This window comes from Crocodylus siamensis, chromosome 9, assembly GCF_052110815.1.
Source record: "Crocodylus siamensis isolate JL-2025a chromosome 9, ASM5211081v1, whole genome shotgun sequence".
NCBI lineage: Eukaryota > Metazoa > Chordata > Crocodylia > Crocodylidae > Crocodylus > Crocodylus siamensis.
In genome coordinates this window covers 39,879,116-39,903,756 of record NC_143403.1, presented here as the reverse complement: position 1 = coordinate 39,903,756, position 24,641 = coordinate 39,879,116, and the positions used below count along the sequence as shown (strand labels likewise).

The window sequence follows — 24,641 nt, the reverse complement described above, 5'->3', positions numbered from 1 at the left end:
TTCCTTATGTCCAGCCTGAAATGGTCTTGCAGGAGTTTGTGACCATTCGACCTTGTCATCCCTTGGGGCGCTCTGGTGAACAGATGTTCCCCCAGATCCTGGTGGTCACCCCTGAGAAACTTATAGATGGCCATCAGATCACCCCTGAGCCTGTGCTTTTCCAGGCTAAAGAGTCCCATGGCTCTCAGCCTGATATCGTAAGATCTGTTTTCCTGACCTCTGATCATGCACGTGGCTCTCCTCTGGACTCTCTCAAGCTTCTCCACATCCTTTTTGAATTGTGGAGCCCAAAACTGGACGCAGTACTCCAGCTGCGGCCTCACCAAGGCCGAGTACAAGGGGAGAATGACGTCCCGGGATTTGCTCGAGAAGCATCTATGGATGCAAGCCAGCGTTTTGGTCGCTTTATTAGCCGCAGCATCGCATTGCAGGCTCATGTTCATCTTGTGGTCAATGATGACCCCCAAGTCTCTTTCTTCTGTAGTGCTAACCAACGTAGCACTGCCGAGCCTATAAGGGTGCTGCAGGTTTTTCCTCCCAAGGTGGAGAACCTTGCATTTATCGGTGTTAAACACCATGAAGTTCTCGTCTGCCTATTTGCTGAGCTTGTCCAGGTCAGCCTGGATCACCCGCCTGTCTTCTGGCATGGATGCTTTGCCCCAAAGTTTGGTGTCATCGGCGAACTTGGCCAGTCCACTCCTGACTCCAATGTCCACATCGTTAATGAAGATGTTGAACAGTATGGGTCCCATACTGTACCTGATTAACTATAGATGCATTAGTAGCACTTAGGGTGGAAACAAATGTCTCATTTGTGCCAACATAAAAATATAGCAGCACAAATTATGAGCAAATAGATGTCATTACCTTTTCATAGATTTCATAGACATTTGCACTGGAAGGGACCCCGGAGGATCATCGAGTCCAGCCCCCTGCCCCACGGGCAGGAAGTCAGCAGGGATCGTAGGATCCCAGCAAGATAAGCAGCCAAATATGTCTTGAAGATGTTCAAAGTGGGTGCTTGAACCGCCTCCGGCGGCAGTCTATTCCATACCTTGGGGGCTCAGACAGTGAAGAAGTTCTTTCTTATGTCCAGCCTGAATTGGTCACAGTGGAGTTTGTGACCATTTGATCTTGGGGCCCAATAACATATATCTCAGACTGTTTCAGTAGCAATACATGCTAATACACTGAACAAGGGTGACTGCTTGTGAAAGCTTGCTAAAAACTTTCTTCCACCTACTCAGCTGATCTAATAAAAGATATCACATCTGCTCAAAGAACCTTGCCTGCCTATGTCCTCAGACCAACATGGCTACCACCAAAACCCCAGCTGCCAATACATAGCAAATTCAATCTATAGCAAGTTAGTTTTTAAAGAAATTCAGTTGTTTCACTGCAAAAATCTTCATGTGTTTAGTGAAGTGGTCGGTTTGACAATATCACTTTGTCACACCACTTCAAAGGGAAAACACTGGTGCAACAGAAAGTAGTAATAGACCCTGCTGCTTTATTGAAGTAGACCTCTATTAGCTCTGTGGTGGAAGAGTAGGGGGCAGCCTGAGCTGACCGCACTCTCCAGACCCTGTGGGCCCCTCAAGTCCCTATAGTACCTGCCCATTTTCCCTGCTTACAGAAAGGCACCCCACTTACCCAGTCCTGTATTCTGCTCAGTCAGACTTGTCCCCCATGATTGTAGGGGATGGGTCTGGCTGAGTTAAAATTACAGGGCTTTTCCCCACACAGCCACAGTTGCTCCTGCCATCACAGAGGATGAGGCTGGCTGAGTAGGGAAAGGGAAACTTTTCCCTGCTCAGCCAAAACTGCCTCTGGAGACTACATTGCCCTTGTCCTGCACCATCAAGGGCGGAGTAAGGGGTGATGTCCATTTCATCCAGTGAAGCAGATCAGCTGTGTCTCAACACATCATGGCACAGGTGATCCATTTCATTCAGCAACGTAGATTTCTAGTGGCTAGCCTTAGTGCCACTTATGTGCATACTAGGTTCTGTTTAGTCCAGCTGTATGACTAGGCTTGTTCTTTTGAGCATGGTCACTTATACTCTTTGGTGATCCTTTATCTTTTTTCTGTGATTGCTGATTCTAGAGCTTAGCAGTTGTGTAGTTTTATGCCCAAAATGTTTCCATGAGGCCATTTAGTGTGCTAGATGAGGTATACCACATACTGTGAAAGACACGTAGGATTCAGAGATTCTGATGGTTTCATTCTGGTGAGTGTTGATTGTGATGGCAATGCAGATGTGCTGATAGGTTTTGCTTCTGTTCTTAAGATAGTGGCATGTACTTCTTGGGGTTTGCTGGCCAGCAGGAAGTTTGTTTCTGATGACAAGCCGGAACAGGTATGTAGGTTATTTGACTGCCAGGAGCAGAGGTTTGGTAATATATCTCACCAGGTCCAAACCTCTTCAAGTACAGGTTATCATTGTTTCAGGATCCTTGTTATTGGTTCCAGTGTGGGATGACATTACTCCCTTAATAAAAATATTGTTATTGCTATTAGCAATAAAGTACCACAAACCAATTTGTCCTTCAGCATATCCTCTAGGATAGGGACAGCCAACCTGTGGTACGGGACCCACAAGTGACACAGGCTGCCTGTGTAGCACACGCCAGATCAGAGAGGGGACAGGCAGTTTGGTGGCAGATAGGGCAGAGAGGAGAAAGGAGTCACAGATTGGTCAGGGAGGACAGAACAAGGAGCAGAAAGCAGAGCAGGGCAAAGGGAGAGGCGTGGCACTTGGGGAGGGTGTGGGGCTAATTTGTGGCCTTGCCAAATGCACAGATTTATATCCAATAAACATGAGTCAGTCACTTGAGCAGTCATGTACTAAGCTACTGTTTCACCTTCCCTCTTATGCCATGCTCTGACTAAACTTAAAAGTCTGTGCGAGAAGGTGTGGCTTTGGGTTGTGGAGAGAGGCCTGCTGCCACCCCCTGTGGATCTCAGAATCAAAGAAAATTAGAGTTGGAAGGGACCTCAGGAGGTCATCCAGTCCTGTGGGGTCAAAGCAGGGTCTTTGAAGTGCCAGTCTCTTGGTGGTCCATGACAGGGGGCCGGTGTCTGGACACTGAGGAAAGCTGAGGCCGCCTGCTTTCAACTGTGGGCGCAGCCGAGGAAAACTGCCCTCGGGGTTTGCCCTGGGGCGAGGGGCACCCGCTGCCTTTGGAGTGGGCCGTTTTGGGGCTTCTGCTCCGGCCCCGGGGTCTGCGCCGAGCTGAGGCGCCCCTGCGGGCCGGGTGAGCCTCTCGCCCCCTCCAGCTCAGCAGCAGCGCGGCCCGTCCCGGCGCCGCTCCGCCGCCCGGCCCGGCCCGGCCCGGCCCGCCCCTCGCGCCGCCCGGGGCGTGGCGGGCGCCGCTGCCTAGGAGCAGGTGCCGGGCGGGGAGCGGCTCAGTCGGCGCTGGGCAGCGCGGTGTCCTGCCTCGACATGGCGCCGCCGCCGCGCACCTACAGCCGGGCCGAGCTGCGGCAGCGCTGCGCGCGGGGCTCGTGCCTGGTGCTGCGGGGCCGGCGGCTGTACGACGTGACGGGCTTCGTGCCCCTGCACCCGGGCGGGCAGCAGCTGCTGCGGCAGCGGGCGGGCAGCGACGTGAGCGCGGCGCTGGACGGGCCGCCGCACCGGCACTCGGACAACGCGCGGCGCTGGCTGGAGCAGTACTACGTGGGCGACCTCCGCGCCGAGCCCGGCCCGCAGGTACCGCCCGCGCCCTCCCTCCGCCGCCGGGCGGGCCGGGGCTGCGGGGCAGAGGCGCCGGGGCAAGGGCCCGCTCCGGACCCCTCGCCGCCCCGCTGCTGAAGGTTTCCTTCCGCGGGGGAGCGCGGTGCGAGGGCAGGTGGGGAGGGGGCCCAATGCAGCCGGCGCGGGGAGAGCGGCTGCTCGCTTCACCCCAGCCCGGGGGCTCCGGAGAGCTGCAAGGGGCCGGCTCTTCCCGAGGCGGGGGGGTGGACCACAGTGGATGCCCCAGCATAGAAAGTGATGCCAGAGCAAACAGCAGGCTCCTGTTGCTGCCTGGCACTGCCAACCTGCTCTATCAATACTGCCCTTTCAGAGCCCTTGCAGAAGCGTCCTCCTCTCACGAGCTCTCACTGCAAAGCCTTACACTGATGTCCTTGTCAATTGGGCAAAAAAAAGAAGTTGATCTAGTCTGAAAAGCCAGGATTTTCTTCCAGGAGGAGGTGAGGGCTGGTGAGACTTAGGGGGTGGCAGCATAATTCAGTGAAGCAGTTCTGGAGTAACGTGTGGTGCAAAGGAAATCATCCCACCCCACTTGTGTCCTGCATGCCTCTGGCACTCTGCGGCTGCTGCTACCTTAAAGGAAGTTGTGGGGGGGGGGGGTGCAGGTGGTGTATGACATGAAGTGGTGTAGCAACCTGTGTGGGGGAAGTAGACTGCAGGCTTGTGTTGAGCCTGGGAGTGGAAAGTGCTCAAAGGGGATGGGTACATACGGCACTTGCTCTGCTTCCTAGCATATCACTGCTTTGGGAACCAGTTCATGACTGTCCCTGGACAGAAGTCTCCACACATGGGCTGTTAAAGGTGGGAAGTACAAACCTCACCTTGGGCATTGCATTGATGTCAGAGTGGCACCAGGGGGTGGTGGCATCCCCAGACTATCCTGCCTTCCAGGGGCAAGTGCCTGGAGTCTCTCTTGGGAGGGAGGGAGGAAGACCTGGACTGAGGCAGGGGGTTGGAGTGGAGGGGTTGCCAGGTGTTGGAGGCCTGTTTAGCTCCCCCTGCTCATATTTCCCAGGGGGCTGGGTGCTCTGCCCCTTCTCTCCCCCCAGAACTCTGGCTTTTCTAACCTCTTTCCTGGAGAGCCACCATCTGAAGAGATTGCAGGAAAGTGGAACTGACACAGACTTTTTCCTTCCCCACCACTGTGGTCTCTTTGGCCAGTAGAGTCCTGGTTACATCCCAGAGCAGCCCTGTTGCTCTGCACAGGTTTGGGGCATGAGGAACAGTGCACTTCAGGATGCTTGGAAAACTGACCAGGACACTGGCTTTGGAATGCTGTTTGCACGTAACACTGAACTGATTCACTAAGGACTGGCTCAGAATAGTACTTGATTTTCCTGGGGTGCTTTTGAAATGTTCCAGGAAGTTTAAACTGATCTAAAGTGGCCTGCACATCCAGACTTGTGGGCTAAATACAGACAATCAAAAAGCCTGAGGCTGAATTGATTTAATCTTTGCAGGTTAGTCTAAGCTGCATAGATTGAACAGATAAGCAACTGAACAGACATTCACTTTGATTCCAGAAATCCAGCTACGTGTCTGCAGGGCCCAGGCTGTAAGCCAGGGGGTGCTAGAGCACACCTCCCTGCTTGGCTGGAGCAGACAGCTTGGGCCAAGGCTAGCCCAGCCACCCACCCTGCAAGGCGGGGAGGGGGGGTTTGAGGGGCAGGTGCAAAGCATCCTGGGATTTGGGAGGACTGAGAGTTGACTTGAATCTGGAGGGGATCTGGGACAGAAGTTCAGTAAATTTATTTAACCTAAATCAGTTAAGTCTGAAAGTGCATCCATCCAGGTTTATCTTAAACTGGTTTCAGCCATTTTGAAAGCAGTTTATGTGTGCTGAACTTCTGCTGTGTACTCAACCTCAAAGCACCTTTCCATAACTTTTCGGAACTTTAAGACACCCTAGTTGAAAAGCACTGATATGGATCTACATTTAGAAAAGAACTAGAGGGGGCCTCAAGACTGAAAGTTGAAATCACTCATGTAGCTGGTGCCACTTAAGGACAGCAGGGGCAGCCTCTCACCCTGCTGAGCCCTGCTCTTTCCAGTGTCTGTCCTGTCCCAGCCCCTGGTCTGTACCTCAGGGGGCAAGGGCAGCCCCTGTTGCTGAGGCTCCTCTTCTAGGGTCTTGCATGGGAGGTGGCAGTGGCAGTGCTCCATCCCCACCTGCTCCCCCCATCATTCTTGACAGGCTATTTGCTAGTATTTCAGAAGTTATCGTTTGAACAAATCATAAGTTAAAAATCAAACGTCTATTGTAACATATTTTAAATTTATTTAAAAATACTTATATTTTGTCTGGATATATGTTTTCGTGAGTAGTGTACATAATTAAAATAAAGTCTTACGCTGGTATGTTGTGTATGTGTGGGAGGGTGCACATTTTTGGGGCTGCTGCATGCATTAGGTCCCAGGTGCCATTTGCAAGGCGGGGAAATCTTGTTTTTGGAGTATTTCTTTGTAGTGAAAGACAAATATGATTTTTTACAATTTGATCAAGTGTCTACTGTTTCTTCTCTTTGTTGGTATTAGGGGTATGTGAAGTGGGCCCTATTTGATTCAGATCTGACCCGAATCAGGGACAGTGATTCAGTTCATTGATTCGGATCACTGTCTTTGATTTGATTCAGCAGAATCTGAATGTGAAGATTCAATGCTGGTTCGGAGATTTGGACATAGACACAGCTTTAAATGTTTTTTCTACATATCTCTAGGTACTAGGCACAGCTTGTGAATGCTGCAATGCTGGGACAGATGGAGTGTCCCACAGGAATGCAGAGGAGCCCCCCATGAGCTTGGTGGCAAACCCGGAAGTGGACCAGAAATACTTCCGGTCCACCTCCAGGTCCACTGGGGAGTGCACAAGGGGTCCCCCCATGTGCCCCCGGCTTGGCAGTTGGCTATGGGGGAACCTCAGGTACCTTCCCCCCCCCCCACAGACCCAGGAGGCACCAGTTGCCAAGCTGGGGTGAGGGCGGGAGGGCCCTGCCTCGGCAGACCCAGAAGTGGACTGGAAATGCTTCTGGTCCACTTCCAGTTCTGCTGCCAAGCACGCTGGGAAGCCCCCCACACTTCTGTGGGATACTCCACGTGCCCCACTGTCACAGCGTTGACGAGCTGCCTGCTACCTAGAGGTATGTAGAAAATACATCTAAAGCTGTGTCTATGCCTGCATTGCCAAGTCTTTCCAAATCTCTCCGAATCGATTTGGAGGGTTCCGATTTGATTCAGAGAGATTAAAGGGTCCTCTGATTTGATTTGGATTTGGAGATTTGGCCACAATCAGGCTGAATCTCCACCAAATCAAACCAGGGACCAAAGTTTTGCACGCCCTAGTTGGTATACTGTTATGACGTTACACCATAGCATTTGTATCCTAGACCACTTTGAATGTTCATTTGTATGCTGGGTACTCTTGTTTTCAAGGGAAAGAAGAGATAATTGGCTAAGGAAATCCCATTATCTGAGTATTAGATCAGATTCACTATTGGTAAAAGAATTTCTAACTGGTGAAAGAATTTCTAATCTTCCACTCTAAACTGGGTGAGGATAGTTATTAAAAGTTAAAGTAAATGCCAAGTTTTGGTAACAATAGCTGTAAAGAAGGCTACCAAATGTCATATTCCTCACTGAAGTGGCTAAGCATATTCAGTGTCAAACTGCATATGTAGGAAATGAGAATTGGTTACAGGGGTGTGACTTGAAATAGGAGACTAGGGTTCTAATCCCAGCTCTGGTACCTAATTTACTGGGACTCTTTCCAACTGTAGAACTCTTGCTGGTGGGTTCTTCTGTGCATGCATGTTCATTGTGTATCTAATTTGTTTATCTTGTCTGGTGTCTACAAATTGAGTAGTACTTCAGAGAAGTTATTAGTTTGGCCAGCAATGCTTTCATGTTGACATTTTAATAATAGAGTGGATGAGCCCCTAGACTTATTCAAAACTTTAAAATATCTTTGTGCATGCAAGGGGAGAAAAGTAGTATCCTAGGAAATACCAAGAAAAAAACTTTCAGCAACCAGAATGGTTGATAGGTTTTTCCTTTTCACTTACCACGTCATCACAAAATTCACGCACTTTTAAGCAAGGCAGTAACAACTTAAAGACATCTACATAAAAAACATGAATACTGTTCTTACAGTTTTGCAAGTCCTTTGTAGTTTATAATATTATACAAAGGCTTTGACCTCCATAATTCCACAAACTGGTCCTTTCACTTGCCACCTTCACGTCCCTGGTGGCAGAAGTGTCAACCCAATTGATTTGCATGACCTCTGTTTCCCCTTCCATGCTCCTTAAGTTGTTTCCTGCAGGGAGTGAACTTGCTACCAGGCAGGGTGCTTGCTCCCTAGGTAGCGGAAGCAGAAGCTGAGGACTTACCCCGCTTCTATTCCTTCCACAGATAACTTCTCAGATTAACTAAATTATATATATATCAGCAGCTTTTGTAAGGTGGCGCTCACTTCATCTTCTGCTGTGAAAGGACGCGCAGAGACCAGTATATAAAATAGAGAGAGTGATTTGAATACAAAGGTAGAAAGGGAGGGGCACAAAGTAGAGGTGTTCCCCATGGCTACCTTGAAACAGTCCCCCTTTACCAGGGCAGTTGGAGGTCATTAATGATGTCTAATGTGTTCAAGCTGGGAACTGTAGGTGACAACTAGAGGGACTCTTTTGTTCTTGTCCCAGGGTTGGTATTGTAACAGGGTGGCACAAAGTCTGAGTCGAGCTTGATTGATTTGAGTGGCAACAATTTTGGGATTGTATTGTAGCTATAGGAATGCCTATTCCAGATCCCTAAGGTATGCATCCTGATTGATGGGATCAGGGCAGATCTAGTTGTAATGTAGAGCTTGGCTGTAGGTGGTGGATCTAGTGGTATGCTTAGGATACAAGCTGGTCACATGAAGGTAGCTATGGCAGTCAATTGGTTTCTGATACAGCATGGGGTGAGGTGGCAATTGAAAACCTACTGTAGTGTCTAGGACAGTGTTTCCCAACCTTTTCCAGCCCAGGGCACATTTACATTAATAATTTTTTTCTGCAGCACACCTGTTAAGGCATTCCCCATCCTCATACCTATTGTAGCTCATTGTCATGGCAAAATTCTGCGGTACACCTGTTCATTTCTGACAGCACAATTTTCTGCCATGGTGCACTGGTTTGAAAACACTGGTTTAGGAAATGAATTTTCTGGGTGGAGTATACCAGTCAGTTTAACAGAGGCATAGAAGTTGTTACATTCTTGATGAAATTTGTCCAAAGATTCCTTCCCAGGTGTCTGTATGATAAACAATTTATCAGTGTACATTATGTATATCAGGAGATGACAAGGAAGCTGCAGAGGAAAGACTTCAAGGTCTGTCAAAAACATGTTGGGATATTGGGGGAGTTATGTATGTGCCAGTGGCAGTGCCATTTGTTGTAGGTGTAGGGACTCCCTACACCTGAAATAGTTGTGTGAGGGCAAAGTGAGAGAATGCAATAGAAATGGGCAGTGTTCTCATTGTGGTTATTGTTCTTTTAATGTGCTTGTAATCCAACCTCATGGGGGATGTTGGTGTACAGAGATAAGATATCCACTGTAGTTAATATGGTGTTAATTGGAAATTTATCTATGGATCCCAGTTTCTTTTGTGGTGCATGTTCTTTCACAACATCAGGTCATGAAAACTTGTGCTATGCATTTCTCTAATTTGGTTAGTCAGTAAGACGGAAATTTACCTTGGTTTCTGCTTGACTTAAGGCTAAGATGGCTAAGTCCCTATTGCAGGAGTGGCACAGGGTTTTTTGAGGTGTCTGGTATTTGTTGTCCCTTCCTTCTCATGCATCTCGGGCTGGCACTGTAGAAGCTGAGGCTGGTAATGCCTTAATTTATAGTCTGGTTTCTGACCTCCTCCCTTCTTGCTTGTAGAGTGTATTGCTTTCTAGCTCTTGCCTCAAAGAAGTAGTGGTTGGGCTGAAATCCAAATATCTCATTCTAAAAAGCCTGTTCTTTAGCATGTTGAGAGCTGCTCTGCTGGGACCCAGCTTCCAAAGAGACCCATACTTTACTTCACAGCTATTAATTATTTGGCAGATTCTCATCCTGGAGATTGGAACCTCCCCACACAACTGAGTTTTCGCAATTGACAACTCCTTGCTTTGGAACTATGTAACAGGATGGTGCTAGGACACCCATAAAAATATTTTGCCATCACTCTGTTCTGGGATAGTCTGTCCTGCACTTGCCTGCCATGCTTTGTTGTCTCAGTGAATATTTAGACTGTGGGAAGCTACCCTCATCTTTGTGGTGCAACCTACTTTCATGGCCCTGGCCTAATGGGCCATCACACACGGCTCCTGCCTTCCCTACACTGTGTCCCTTGTCTGGTAGATGTCATTGTAGCTGTCATGTCTGGTTCATGTCAAGTCCTACACTCCCTGAGTTGGGCTGCACTCCAGCTCACACCCCACAATTGGGCCATACTTAGCTATTACATTCCAGTTACTGTCTTGTCACATCATGTTTGTCAGATTTAGCATACTCTGCTGTCTTAGCCAGTTCTAGCCCCATCACATCTGGGGAACTCCACTGTTTTAGCTGATTCTAGCTCCTTCTGGGCTGCCTCATCACACAGGTTTTCTGTTTCCCAATGGCCTGGCCCAGCTTGACTTGCTTAGGCCCGTCTCCACTCCATCGCGGTCTGGCTTGGACTATTTAGGCCCATTTCCAGGCCCTCACTTTTCCATCAGGGTGTGCTCCCTTAGCCCTTCCCCTCCATGAAGTAACCCATAAGGCAGTGGGGGGATTGAGGCTTTCTGGCACCTCATCCTCACCTTTCACTGGAGTGGCACAGGTATGGCATTTCCTGGGGGCTGCCCCACCACAGGCAGTCCCACCACACCAACCAACTGCAGCTGAGTGAATTTTTCAGTCTTACCCAGGACCCTCCATCAGGCCACTGTCCTCTTACTGTACTTTCTCCTGCGCCTCCCCTGGAGATGTACCCCTCTCCATGGGGCTGATGTCCTTGAGTTCTGAAGCTCTGACTCTGGTTCATGGTCTTCATGGCCCGAATCCTGCCTCGGACCCTCGTTGCTTAGCCCTACACCTCAAGTGACTCTACATGTCACCTTCACACAGGCTCTGATGACCCTGGCCTCCTACCTCTCTGCAGTGGTCCCACTGTGTCTGGACCTTTGGCCTCCCTTAGGCCCTGGCCCTGGTACTGGGCCAGTTGGGGTGCCAGGCCCTCTGAGGCACTGGCCACCCCTTTTGGTGGGCCTATTCCGGCCCCTTACTGGGCCCTGGCCCTTGCTAGGTCAGTCAGTCTTTGATGCCAGTCCATGTGGCCATCTGCCCTCTTTCACCCTGGGCCCTCCTCTCTCAGCCCCTTCAAGTCACTCACTCTTTACTGGGCTTGGAACCCCACCATGATCTTATTTTGTCTACGCCTCGGGTGCACTTTGGCCAGGCACTACACCTTCTGTGCCCTGGCCCTAGTTTTCAGAGCCCACTTAGTAATCTTCTGTGGCCTGATGTCTTAGCTTAGCTCCTGGCCCAGCTCTCCCAAGTCCACTGGTCTCAGCCTCTCTGCTAGGTTAGGGACCCCCTGGTCCCTAGGGACCTCTACCTCCCCAGTAGTTCCTACCCTGTCCCCCAAATGTACAGATGACCTTCCAGAGCTGTGCTCTTCTCCCAGATGAGTGCTGCTCTTCCAGCTCCTCTGTTGTCATATTACTGCACTCAGCCTGGGCTTATGCCCTGACTCAGCCCAGGCTCAGGCCAGCCAGCCACCCTCTTGGCAGTCATGTGAAGCTTCCTGATTCACCCCAGCTGCCAGCCTCTCAGTCTGCTGACTCCTTAATGGGGATCAGCCTCACCTGCTGGGGTTTCAACACTTTGGCTGTCTCCCTTAAAGTAGCAAACTCATTTTTCTTAAGCAGGGGGCCAAAGCTATACGTTCAGCCTTAATGTATAGTGTTCCTGTTTGATTTAGTTTGCACGTAATTTTTAGTTTAGCTCTGTTTTGTATCTAAATGAACAGCAGTGCAGAAAGTGCTGTAGTTGTTTTGTGGATGGCCTTAATTTTTATATCGTGATGCTTCTGTTATCTTCTGAACCAAATTTCTCTCTTCTCAAAAGTCTGGGAGCACTAACAGGTCCTCAGCTATGGGACTTCTCTTTCACTCCCATATCCAGACGCGGCCTTGCAGAACAAGTCAAGCAAGTTTAATGTGAATGAGCTTAGACAAACAAGTTCTTATCCTGCAGACTGTCTTGGTGTGGAACGTCATCCATTGTATGAATGCAAATATGTAGCATGATAAGGCAGGCAGAGGAGGAGGAAGAGAGAAGTGCAATCTAGTACTAGAAAGAAGATTCAGTGTGTGGGGCTTAAGTCATTAGTTGTCACTCACTCTGACTGAAGTCAGCTGTGCACTGGTCATGAATGAAATTCTGTTTTAATGGCCTTGCAATTCTTGTCTCCCAGGGTACCTGTTAAGTGGGTGAACTGGGAATCAGTATGCAAGTAGTCATTTGCTTTCAATGAGTGGTTTGTTTTTTGTGTTAATTCCCGTACATGGGTATGTCTGGCATTACTGCAGTCACCAAGAGTCTGTAGAATACTGGTTCTCAACTGGGGTTCACAAGACTCTTTCAGGAGTGCTGCAATGTTGGCATCGCTGCTGCTGGCACTGCAACTGCGTAAAGCTGCCCTGCATATCTCATGTGCTAGAATAGGAAGCAGTTGCAGCAGGTGCCAGGTGGCTCTACCTGCCCCTTCTCAGGAGAAGCATGTGGGGCCAGACTAGGAAGGGGGTCCTAGGATGGTTTTTCAGACTAGGATGGTTTATCAGATGCACCAGATATTCCTGCCATAGTTACTTCCTGGTCAGGTTGTACACTTGGGTGAGGCAGATGGCACATACTTTCATTTAGCTTGTTTGTGAAGTGGTGAATAATGTGAAACAATACGTTGCAAAATTTAGAGATGTTATGGAGGGATGCCTTGAATCTAAAAATGTTGACAACCACTTCTCTAGGGAGTGGTGGTGATCTCTGTATCTGATTTGCCATGGCTGTCATAGTCAAAATATTTGTCTCCAGTTTGCGTAAGTCTGTTTCACCATGGTGTGTCTTCAGTATCCCCAAAACAGGCACTTCCTGGCTGGTAAAACTCTAGAATTTGCTTTAGTCAGACTCAGGCCCTGGTTGATCTTGTCTTAGTGCAGTTATTGGTCTGCACTGTAGGTGAGACCTCTGTCCTAGTTTCCTGGGGTGGAAAAGCCTGGTGTCACTGAGTGATTAAGCAGCATTCCTAGTCCTGTGTAGTGCAACCCACCCTCTCACAAAAATGTGTGTGAATTTTATGGTGACATGGTGAGCATCTTCATACTTCTGTCATCCAACTTTGACTCGTCTTCTTTCACAGGGTAAGTTCCAGACTTCACGTTCCCAGCCCCAGCACACTCCCACATCTGCTCTTGCTTTCATGTTGTGGAGCATCTCTTACAGAAATCCTGTGACTGAGCCAGTGTTTCCCACTACAAACTTGTTCTTTCCTCCTTTAGTTCAATCATCTTAGATGACACCTCTGCTTCTCCAATTTAACTAGATCCTGTCTCTGCAATCCAAGGTGCCTCTATGCATCCTTTGACTCACTCCTCATATCCTTTGCTCCTGCCACATCTCTTGCTCATGCTGTACAAAATCCCACTGTATGGTCTTCTGCCTTCCCTCATTGCTGCCCTCCCCCCCCCAAACAATTAAAAAGAAAATTATGAACCTCCCCCCACACTTGTCCTCTAGTATGGAAGTTTCTCATCTGCTGCGCTGTCTCAGTCCCTCCTCTTGCCCCAGTGAACTCATCCCTTTCCTGATTTTTTTTTTTTTCTCTTCCTTTTAACCTCTCATTTTCAGAGAATAAGAATTGCATTTACTGGGTCAGACCATAGGCCCATCTGTGTCATACATGCGTCTACACATTCATTCATGCACTTTTGTTAATGTGCATTCAGTTTAGTACTTCCGTTGTAAGGTACCAGATGAAGCTGCATTAGCAAATTTTAGTGTGTATTAACAAAAGAACACAGGTTTTTTGTGATGTTTTAATAAACACTAAAATAGGCTTATGCGGATTAAAGTGCATGTATAGACACGCCCAAGTGGCAGAGTAGATTCTGAAAGGGAGAGTGAACTGGATATGTCCAGGGGGGCTTCTGTTGTTTGTCTTTCACTTGAAGTTTCCAGCATTTAGGCTCAATGAAGTTCTGATTCAGAAGCTGTACTCCTAATTGCCTTGTTCAGAACAATTGACATACCTTTCTTCCAAGCCTTTGTCCCAAACCCTTTTTGAATGTGGTTACATTTGAATCTGGTTACAGTGTTGCTTTCTACAGCATCTGGTGGCAATGAGTTCTACACTTGTAATTATATGCTATGTGAAAAAGAACTTCCTTTTATTTTAAAATTACTACCTACTAGTTTCATTGTGACCTCAGTACAATAGTTCTTGTATTGAGAGACCAGTAAACAATAAATCCCTATTTACTTTCTCTTTACTATTTAGTGTTTTGTAAATCCCTTATCATGTCCCCACTGAAGCATCATTTTGTGAACTGAATAGGCCTAGATTCTTGGTGGTACGGAAGGGCTTCTATATGAGGAAAGACTCATCATCCTTGTTGCTTTCTCTACCTTCTCTAGTTCTTCTGTATGCTTTTGGAGGTGTGGGGACCAAAAGCGGACACAGTATTCCAGGTGTGGATTTATAAATGGGCATAATGATACTTTCTGTGTTGTTTACAGTTCTCTTGATGATTCCTAAAATTTCGGTTGCCTTTTTGATGGCTGCTGAGCACTGGGCTTACGTTTTTAGGAAACTGTCCACAATCACTCCCAGATTTTTCTTGCATGGTAACAAGTAATGTAGATCCCATCATAGTGCAGGTATTGTTTGGGTTATTTTTGCCTGTATGCATCTTTATATTTACCTACGTTCTTTTCTTGCTTTTCTTCTCCCAATACTTGCTTTGGTCTTTCTCATCTTAATCTCCATCTTTAACTTCACATAACATCTCATACTTTTTTTTCCTTTTCTTTACAGGCAATAATATAGTTCACTTAGCTGCTTATTATCTGGAATCTCTTTCCTCATTCCACGCTAGACCCTCTTTAAGTTGAACAATTGTCTCCTGTGCTCCACAGAGGTATAACATGCTCTTCCCCAGCACTCAGAGCCAGCATTCCATCCTTGTCTTCCTTGACTGTAGTTTTCCTCTTTAAATCTTGTCCTCTGTTTGTTTCTGTGATTCTGTCCTATCCTAGTTCTCTTACCTTTCTAACTTCTTCAGAGGATCCTTCTCTTCCCCTGTCGTGCTCTTTCCTCTTTTTCTCCATCTTAACCCTAGGCAAATGCATTCACAAATACAAATTCAGCTACCATTTCTGCACAGATGGACTCTTTAAAATGAAATATTGGAGTGCTTCTGACATTTCCTCAGGGTTGTTGCACTAATCTTTCCATGTCCTTCCACTGCTTCCTTTCTCAATTACAGTATAAAGTGCTGGAGGCTCTTGGCTAGAGGGTCTTGCTCCTTTGCTCAGGGTCAGACCAGTTTGCTCTATTTGGGATCAGGAAGGAATTTTACCCTGTGGTTATATTGGCACGAACTGTGAGGAGTTTTGCTCCCCCTCTGCAATAGGAAAGGTGGGAGGTGGCAGGGCAGACATTGTCCTCCTCTTTGGAACTCTTCAGTATATTTTAACAAACAACTTCCTGTCCTTGAAGTGGCAAAACGTTGACAGTGTTCTTGTTGCCCTGCTTTACCTGTGGCAAGCTTAAAAGGTGTCTGATACTTTGAGCATTATGCCTATAGTTGTGTGTGAGGGTTGCCTCAAAGCCTTTAATAACAGGATAGACAATGGTGGGCAGGATCAGGCCCATGGCAGACTCCATTTCCTAGCAGCCTGTGGCTGTGTTGCTGCAGACAGTTTCCATGGAGAACCCAGGAGTGGCAGCACAAGGCCAGAATTTCCATGCAGAATGGCCCCAGCAGTGCTGGCAGGGTGCACAGCTGGGCGGGGAGCTGCTGTGGGCAGTGGTGATCCTGTGGTGGTGACAGTGTGGTCCAGACCTAGGGCAGAACTGTGATCTGCTGTGTGCATGCCCTGGGCAGGGGTGTGCAGGCAGTGGATCGTGGGTCTGCCCCACCTCCAAACCATGCTGTCACTACTGCAAGATCCCAGCCCTGGAGCAGCTCCTTGTCCAGCTACAGCCTAAGAAGGATTATTCTGCACTGGCCCAGTCCTGCAGGGAGCAAACCAGGAAAGCCAAGGCTGCAACTGAACTCCAACTAGCTTCGAGCATCAAGGACAATAAAAAGTCCTTTTTCAGATATGTGGGGAGCTGGAGGAAAAGCAAGGGCAACACTGGACCCTTGCTGAACCAGATGGGACAGCTGACAACAGACACTCAGGAAAAAGCCAACCTATTAAAGGGGTACTTTGCGTCGGTCTTTCATCAGTCCCATAGGACGCCTGTGCCTGCTACAGTACAGGCAGGTCTGGGTGAGGGAGATCCCCTGCCCTCCATCAATGCTGACCTTGTGAAGGAATACCTTGAGAGGCTGGATACCTTCAAGTCAGCCGGCCCTGACAATCTACACCCCAGGGTACTCAAGGAGCTGGTGAGCATCATAGCCCAGCCCCTGGCACAGATCTTTGAGGACTTCTGGTGCTCTGGTATAGTGCCTGAAGACTGGAAGAAGGCCAATGTGGTGCCTATCTTCAAGAAAGGGAGGAAAGTGGATCCGGCAAACTATAGGCCCATCAGCCTGACCTGTATCCCAGGGAAAATTTTAGAAAAGTTTATTAAAGAGGCCATCCTTAATGGACTGGCCAATGTCAACATCCTGAGGGATAGCCGGCACGGGTTTGTTGCGGGTAGGTCTTGCTTAATCAATCTCATTTCCTTTTATGACCAGGTGACCTATCACCTGGACAAGGGAGAAGAGATTGATGACATATATCTTGACTTCAAAAAAGCCTTCGATCTGGTATCCTGTGATCATGTCTTAGCAAAACTGGCCAATTGTGGCCTTGGGTCCACCACAATCCGCTGGCTGGGAAATTGGCTCTGTTGTTGGACCCAGAAGGTAGTAATTGATGGAAGTCAATTGTCGTGGTGCCCTGTGACCAGTGGGGTCCCCCAAGGCTCTGTCCTTGGACCCATATTTCATAGTTTCATAGTTTTCTAGAGTTGGAAGGGACCTGAGCAGATCATTGAATCCGACCCCCTGCTATGGCAGGAAAGAGTACTGGGGTCAAACGACCCCAGCAAGGTGTACATCTAGCCTCCTCTTAAAGACCCCCCAGGGTAGGAGCCAGCACCACTTCCCTTGGAAGTTGGTTCCAGATTCTAGCTACCCTGACAGTGAAGTGGCGCCTCCTGATATCTAGCCTAAATCTACCTTCTGCCAGCTTGTGACCATTATTTCTAGTCACTCCTGGTCATGCTTGGGGGAACAGGGACTCCCCCAATGCCTGCTGGTCCCCTTTGACTAGTTTATAACAGGCCACTAGATCCCCCCTCAGCCTTCTCTTGTTACCCGGAACCTTCTTTTTGCTCCCTATGTATTTAAAAAAGGACTTCTTGTTGTCCTTAATCTAGGAAGCTAGTCCCAGTTCCATCTCTGCCTTGGCCTTCCTGACCGTCCCCCTGCATCCCCGAGCAACCACAGTATAGTCCTCCCTGGTGATGGCCCTTCCCTTCCATTGGGTGTGCACCTCCCTTTCTGCTAGGAGACATTCCCAGGTGCTTTTGGTGAGCCATGGGGGCTTATGTGCCTTCCTGCCCCCTTTGATCCGTGTTGGGATTACCTCCCTTTGGGCTTGGAGGATCATCTCCTTAAGGAATGACCACTCTTCTTGGACACCTGGCTCCCCTCCCCTCTGGGACCTCAGTGCTTCCCCGAGTATTCTCCTTAGCTCACTGAAGTCCACCCTCCTGAAATCTAGGGCTGCTGCCTTGCTGTAGGCCTTTGCCACCTTGTGCTGGATGGTGAATTCTAGCAGGCGATGATCACTGTCGCCCAGGTGGTCGAGCATCCGCAGCCCCCTCACCAGGTCGTCACCTGTGGCCAGCACCAGGTCCAACAAGGCGTCTCCCCTGGTCAGGCTGTGCACCTCCTGGGTTAGATGGAGGTCCCGCATTTGGGCTAGGAACCTACATGAGCGATCAGACCTGGCTGACTGCTCTTCTCAGCAGATGTCTGGAAAGTTCAGGTCACCCATGATGACCACATCCTTTGACTTCACTACCTCTGTGAGCTGACTTAAGAATTCCTGGTCTAGCACTTCCCCTTGGTTGGGAGGCCTGTAGTAGACCCCCACCGTTAAGTCTCTTTCCCCTCGACTGCCTTGTATTCTAACCCAGAGCACTTCATTGTGCCCCTCCTCTGATTCTTTGCTAATTGACGCGGATGTGTATTCCTCCTTAATATAGACTGCCATGTCCCCACCTTTCCTTCCCATCCTGTCCCTCCTGTACAGCCTAAAACCCTTGACATTCACTGCCCAGTCATGCGTTGGGTCCCACCATGTTTCAGTGATCCCCACTATGTCCGGGTTGGTGTCAGCTAGCAGGAGGGTAAATTCCTCCTGCTTGTTTCCCATACTACGGGCTGATCTGACGGCCACCTATAAGTTTATCAGGGGTGACCACCAGGATCTGGGGGAACCTTTCTTCACCAGAGCACCCCAAGGGATGACGAAGTCAAACGGTCATGAATTACTGCGAGACCATTTCAGGCTGGACATAAGGAAGAATTTCTTTACTGTCCGAGCCCCTGAGGTCTGGGACAGCCTGCCATCAGAGGTGGTTCAAGCACCTACACTGAACACCTTCAAGAGTAAATTGGATGTGTATCTTGCTAGGATCCTATGACCCCAGCTGACTTCCTGCCCTTTGGGCAGGGGGCTGGACTCAATGATCTATGAAATGTCCTGCCAGTGCTGCTGGGGCTTGTCTCCATGGAAACTCTGGCCTCTTGCTCCTGAGGTCTCCATGGAAACCAGCCCAGCAATGCAAGCAGTGACTGTTGGGAAATGGAGTCCAGCTGCCAGCCAGATCTGCTTTTGTCCACCCTGGGTTAGATAAACACTTACCTAGAATATTTTACATGGGGATGATCCTGGCTCGAGTGTCAACATGTGTTTTGAGAGGATGGAGGGTGGGTTATGTTGGGGGAGGGGGCAGGGAAGGAGAGGAGTGGAGAAGAGGGGTTTGGACCAGCCGTTCTCTTGAGGTCCCATCCAGCCCTACTTTTTTATGATACTGTGATCCTGCTTGTCACCTCAGGGCCATAAGTTGGGTACTGTCTTTGATTTGGGCCTCTTTCTTGGTCTTCACGTGCCAGCTATACGCCTTTCTTTCACAGTCTTTCTGTATAACTTGTGTAGACATAGCTTCTCTTTGCTAGCTACACAACTAAAAAATTCCAGCCTGAATGGGAGTTTTAACTGAATTACTCCAATATACTTTACTCTGGCATGGGCAAGTGTAGCTCTGCTTAAGTAATACACATCCAGAATCTTACTAAAGAGATCATTTTAGTAGTCCATATGGATATAAATGCTTAAACAACTTTTATATTTATACCTTTGACCACTTGCTGTTTACTGTTTACTGACCTCTAGCAGGAATGGCTCTGGTCCCAATACTTTCACTGTGTTCCTGGTGCTGTGTGAGCCCCAGGCTGTTGGCAGGGAGCCATGGTTGGGGGGCAGCAGGCATGGCTGAGCCACTAGGGGGCACTGCCCAGCTGTGGAGCCACAGCTTCCCCTCCTCCCACGGACAAAGGTTGGGGCTGGGGCTGGGGCTGCAGACCTCATGAGCCTAGACCCCACCACCACAGAGAAGGAGGAAGAGAGGTGGCAGGCCCCCACATGAGTCCCCTCAAGAACACCCTGGGGCTGTGCTCACCATGCAAGGGGTTGGCAGCAACCCCCTCAGGCCCAGCCTTGCCTACTTCATCTGCTGCAGCTCCTTAGGTCGAGCCTACTATGCACTAGGCCCTGCCTCAGGGCTGAGCAAGGCCCCGTGTAGCCCAATGCTACAGACTGGATGGGAAAGGATGCTGCTCATGCGGCAGAGGCGATCCTGCTGGGACTGGACCCCTCCCACCTCTTCCTTCGGGGTGAGTCAGAGAGGGCCTGGCCCAGGAGCACAGAGGAGCCTTCCAGGTCTGGGCCACAATGGCACAAATGCAGTGGTAGGTGCAGGGAGTCTGTTGCCTTGACTGGGCCTCACCACTGCAGGGGTGCTGGGCAGACCTACTGTAGGGCCGGGAGTCTCGCTGCTGTGGCAGAAAAGCCCTGTCTGAACCCTGGGGGGAGGCCCGGCACCTCCATCCCTCCCTTCCTCCCTGTCGCAGCAAGATCTAGGCACAGGAGAGGTCCCCAAGCCCTGCCTGTGGGGGCGAGGGGAAGCTGTGGCTCTGCAGCTAGGCCATAATCCCTGGGGGCTCAGCCATGCCCACCACCCCGTTTCTGCAGCTCCCTGCAAGTGGCTGGGGGCCCACACAATGTTAGGCACATGGTGAAGACATAAGGGCCCAGGGTTCCTCCCAGAGGTAACTAAACTAGTTATGAGCTATTGGTTAACCACTTAACCAATGTAATTGGAGGAGGTTAAATGTATAACTTAAATGCTATTTACACCCCTATTAGATGTCTGGTTGATGGCCAGTATCAAGCAGAATACCCCTGGAGCTGTTTTTTTTCAATATCTTCATCAATGACCTAGAAGATGGGATAGAGTGCACCTGTAGCAAACTTACAGATAACACCAAGATGGGGGGAGTAGTAGATATGCTGGAGGATAGGGCTAGGATTCAGAGAAACCATGGCAAATTGTAGGATTGGACCAAAAGAAATCTCACGAGGATCAATAAGAAGTGCAGAGTCCTGCACTTAGTACAGAACAATCCAATGCACCAGTAAAAGCTGGGGACCGGCTGGCTAAGTAGCAAGTCTGCAGAAAAGGACCTGAGGGTTACAGTGGACAAGAAACAATGCAAGCCAGCAGTATGCCCTTGTTGCAAAGAAGGCTAACAGCATACTGAGCTGCATTGGTAGGAGTGTTGCCTGCAGACTGAGGGAAGTGATTCTTTCCCTCTATTCGGGACTGGAGGGGCCATATTTGGAGTACTGTCTAATTTGGGCCCCTCACTACAGAAAGGATGTGGACTTCGTGGAGAGTTCAGTGGAGGGCAATGGAAATGGTTAGGGAGCGGGGCACAGGACTTATGATTAGGGGTCTACCAAATGCAAGCCACTGGCCATCTGATTTCATGGGCAGATCCTGGGGGCAGCCGCCCATTTTTGCAAGGTGAGTGCAGCAGGTCCCCCTAAACCTCCGGCCAACAGGCCCCAGCAGTCTCACCCTCCTACGGATTGTCAGATGGCTCCAAACCACCAGTTAGACTGTAACACATCAATTAAAGGTTTCTGCTGGTTTAGTCCCTTGATTAAACCCATACAAACCATCAATTGACGTGTTATGATGTAATCTAAGCTGTGGTTAACGGCTTCCACAGGTTTAATCAGAGGATTAAGCTCACAGAAGACATTAAATGATGCTTTATTAAGCAACCTAAGTATTTAATTAAGGACTAAAATGAAATATCTTATTAAAATAAAGCTATGCACACCATGAATTGCAAATAATACTATTTACTAGTGGTGCATGGATATATTGGTCCATATCAGATTGCACTGATACGAGAAAAACTGACATCATTAGCAATTGGCTTTTTTTTTTGGCCGATTGTAGCTGACAATGTCACTGATAAATGTTGTGTGCATGTGTGCAGCTGCAGCATGCACACAGCCAGGAATGCAGCTTGGCATCTTGGAGAACAGTGTCCAGCATTAAGTCTGGGGGGGAGGAGGGGAGGGAGAGGGAAGGGGAATGGGGTAGGGCAGATTGAGGTCCTCATGGTGAGGGAGGGAATGGGGCAGGTGCTGCGCAGGTGAGGTGACTTGTCCATGGGGGGTGGAGGGGAGAGGTAGCTTCCCCTCACTGCGTGCACCCCCAAGGACATGTGCCTGCTGGATATGTATGTGAGGCAAGGGCAGGCGCTTGGGACCAGAGGCTGCGCCAGCCTGTTCCTGGCAGTGGGGCTGGACCAGGTTGGGGTGGGCTGTGGTACCGCAGCCAAATTTTTGGGTGGCTGTAGCCTATCCTGTAGCCCCACTCCCAGTACTGCTGCTGCTTGCCCTGCGCTGAGCCCTGGCTCAGCCTTCCCGCCGGGAAGAGGCTGACATAACCCCTGGCCCTGAGCCTACAGCCTGCCCTTGTTCTCTGCCCATATCTGGGGGGCACATGCCCCCATGCCTCCCCAGGGGTGTACACAGCAATGGAGAGCTGCCCCCAGCCCTCGCCCCCCAGATGAGCCACCTGCTGCTCCATCCCACTCCGCCTCATTTTGACTGGGCAGGGGCCCCAGCCCCACTACCTCCCTCACTATGGGGGCATCAGTCTGCTCCCCTTGCCCCCCACAGACGTACTGGACAGACTCTCTCTGGTTGCCGGACTGTATACCTGCTATCAGATCGTTATCAGGTAGTATTGCTGGCTGATAATCAGCCATCGGTATTGGCCAAAAAAATCTTTCAGTGTACCCCTGCTATTTATACTTCATTAACTAATACCAGCTATTTATACTAATTAAGCTGTCTAACCTGAAATATCTTACGAAGACAAAGCTATGCACAGCATGATACCAACTAATTCCATCTAAAAACAATACACTTTAATAAAGGACATTATAAAAAGAGTTTATTGAAACAGTGCTAATCTTGAGACATTAAATGCAAGCATGCTGCACCCAGATGCAGTTGCTGGAGACTTTCTCTGTCACTTTGGGGTGAACACAAGTCTATACACTGAGCTGGTATGCTCAGTGTCCACTGAGTTTGTTGGAATGGTGAGGCAGCATCTTGCCAGAGTGTAAAGATGTGGAAACCGGCACAGGCAAAGTCCCAAAACACAGACACAAACATCCAGCACTCTCTGAAGTTCCCATAAGCAGCACGTTCATTGTCATGTTCTTTCCCCCATTCCAAGATAGCTTGCAGTAGCTGAGGGTCACAGTTTAGAATGGGCACCTGGTTGGGGTCCAAAATGCAAGCGGCACTAAGGAAGGGGGTAGCTGGTTTTCTGAACTGCAATGGCAGTAGCAGGTCACAAATGTAGTACTGGATCAGCATCACAACTATTGCTTGGAACAGATCCCTTCTGTGCTGGCTTTCACAAGGACAGGTTGACAGTTCTTACCATACTGTGTTTGACTCAGATTTTCAAATCTATCAGTTTGTTGTGTGCATGGTAGATCACAGCCTGCTGGCCTTCAAACCTCATCAGGAGCTCCATGAGCCAGGTGTTGTCAGGCACAAATGTCACCTCACTCTTAAGAAATTGCAAAGCTTAAGCATGCATTATGTGCTGGGTATGATTTCAGCTCCTTGCTCACAAACTCTGGTAATGCTGCATGTGCTTGGCATGATAACAGACTGTGCTGAACTGCAAATTCCACCATGTGGGCGCATGCTCTGGTGGCAGCAGCACAGTGCCATGTGAGTCCCCACTTTGATTGGTGACAGACTCTGGTACCAGGTCTGTTGGCCTGAACAGTGTTTGAAGGCTTTCTTTGAAGGAAGACACCAGGCCATCCACATCAGGGAACTGTGTGCCAAATGTCACTTACTAAGGCAGGCATGGGCAGCTATTTTGGCTGGAGGGCCGCTTAATGAATGTTGGTGAGTTGTTGAGGGCCGCATGGGTAGCCCCACCCCCTGGTTGTCATATTGGGATTGGAAGCCCCACCCCCTAAGCTCCTGAGCTTTGCCACCAGAAGTCCCTGTTGCCCCTTGGAAATACTCCTTTTGGGAGGGGAGGGTTGCCATTTTGAAACCAGAAAAAAAATAAATCATACACTAAAAGTCAAACACCTACTATAACCTATTTTAACTCTGTTACAAAAAATATCTGTCATGATTTGTGTTTGCATGCTGTATATAGCAAGTTCTGATCCACCCAACTTGCTAGCCTGCCTAGGTCTGCCTGTAATTGTAGACTATCTTCAAGCATGACCACATTCTCTCACAACTTGGTGTTATCCATGAACTTGGCCAGTGAGCTCTTCGTCCCCACATCCAAATCATTAATAAAGATGTTCAAAAGTACTGGACCAAGCACCGACCCCTGTGGGCACCACTGCCCACTTCTTGCCAGGATGACACAGATCTGTTCACTATGACTGTCTAGGTTCTGTCCTGCAGCCACTTTCTCACCCACCTGACTGTCTTGGAGTTAAGCCCACAACTCTTCAATTTTCTCGCGAGGACATTGTGGGATACTAGATCAAAGGCCTTTTGGAAATCATACAATGTCAACCTGCTCTCTTGTGTCCAGGTGGCGAGTTACCTGGGCATAGAAGGAGATAAGGTTGGTAAGGCAAGACCTACCTGCAATGAAGCCATGCTGGCTGTCACTCAGAATCTTACCTTCTGCAAACTTATCACAGATTCCTTGATGAACTTTTCTAGGATTTTCCCTAGGATGGAAGTTAGGTTGATTGGCCTATAGTTACCACTCTTCATGCATGCCTTTCGCCTTTGGTCCCTGGCAACACTTGCCCTACTAGGGACCTAAGCTTGTTGAAGTTTTGGACTTAAATGCAAATTTCAATCCTGCTATCCAGTTTGTGTGCTTTACATCAGACAGTGGCTTCATGGTGTGGAAGAAATCAAACTTCGTGTTGTGGTTGAATCAGAACTGACAGAGCCAGCTTTTCTTTATTGAGGGCTATACTATGATCACAGGGAGGA

General features: G+C 49.0%; 1 protein-coding gene across 1 annotated transcript in view; it reads left to right on the top strand.

The window, feature by feature from the left end:
• Nucleotides 1–3,414: 3,414 nt before the first annotated feature.
• Nucleotides 3,415–24,641, top strand: part of FA2H (fatty acid 2-hydroxylase) — an 81,413-nt gene continuing 60,186 nt past the window's right edge. Inside the window, exon 1 of the mRNA XM_090063416.1 lies at nucleotides 3,415–3,713. Coding sequence (XP_089919542.1) covers nucleotides 3,447–3,713 — 267 coding nt within the window. The 5' untranslated portion in view covers nucleotides 3,415–3,446. The remainder of the gene's footprint in view (nucleotides 3,714–24,641) is intronic.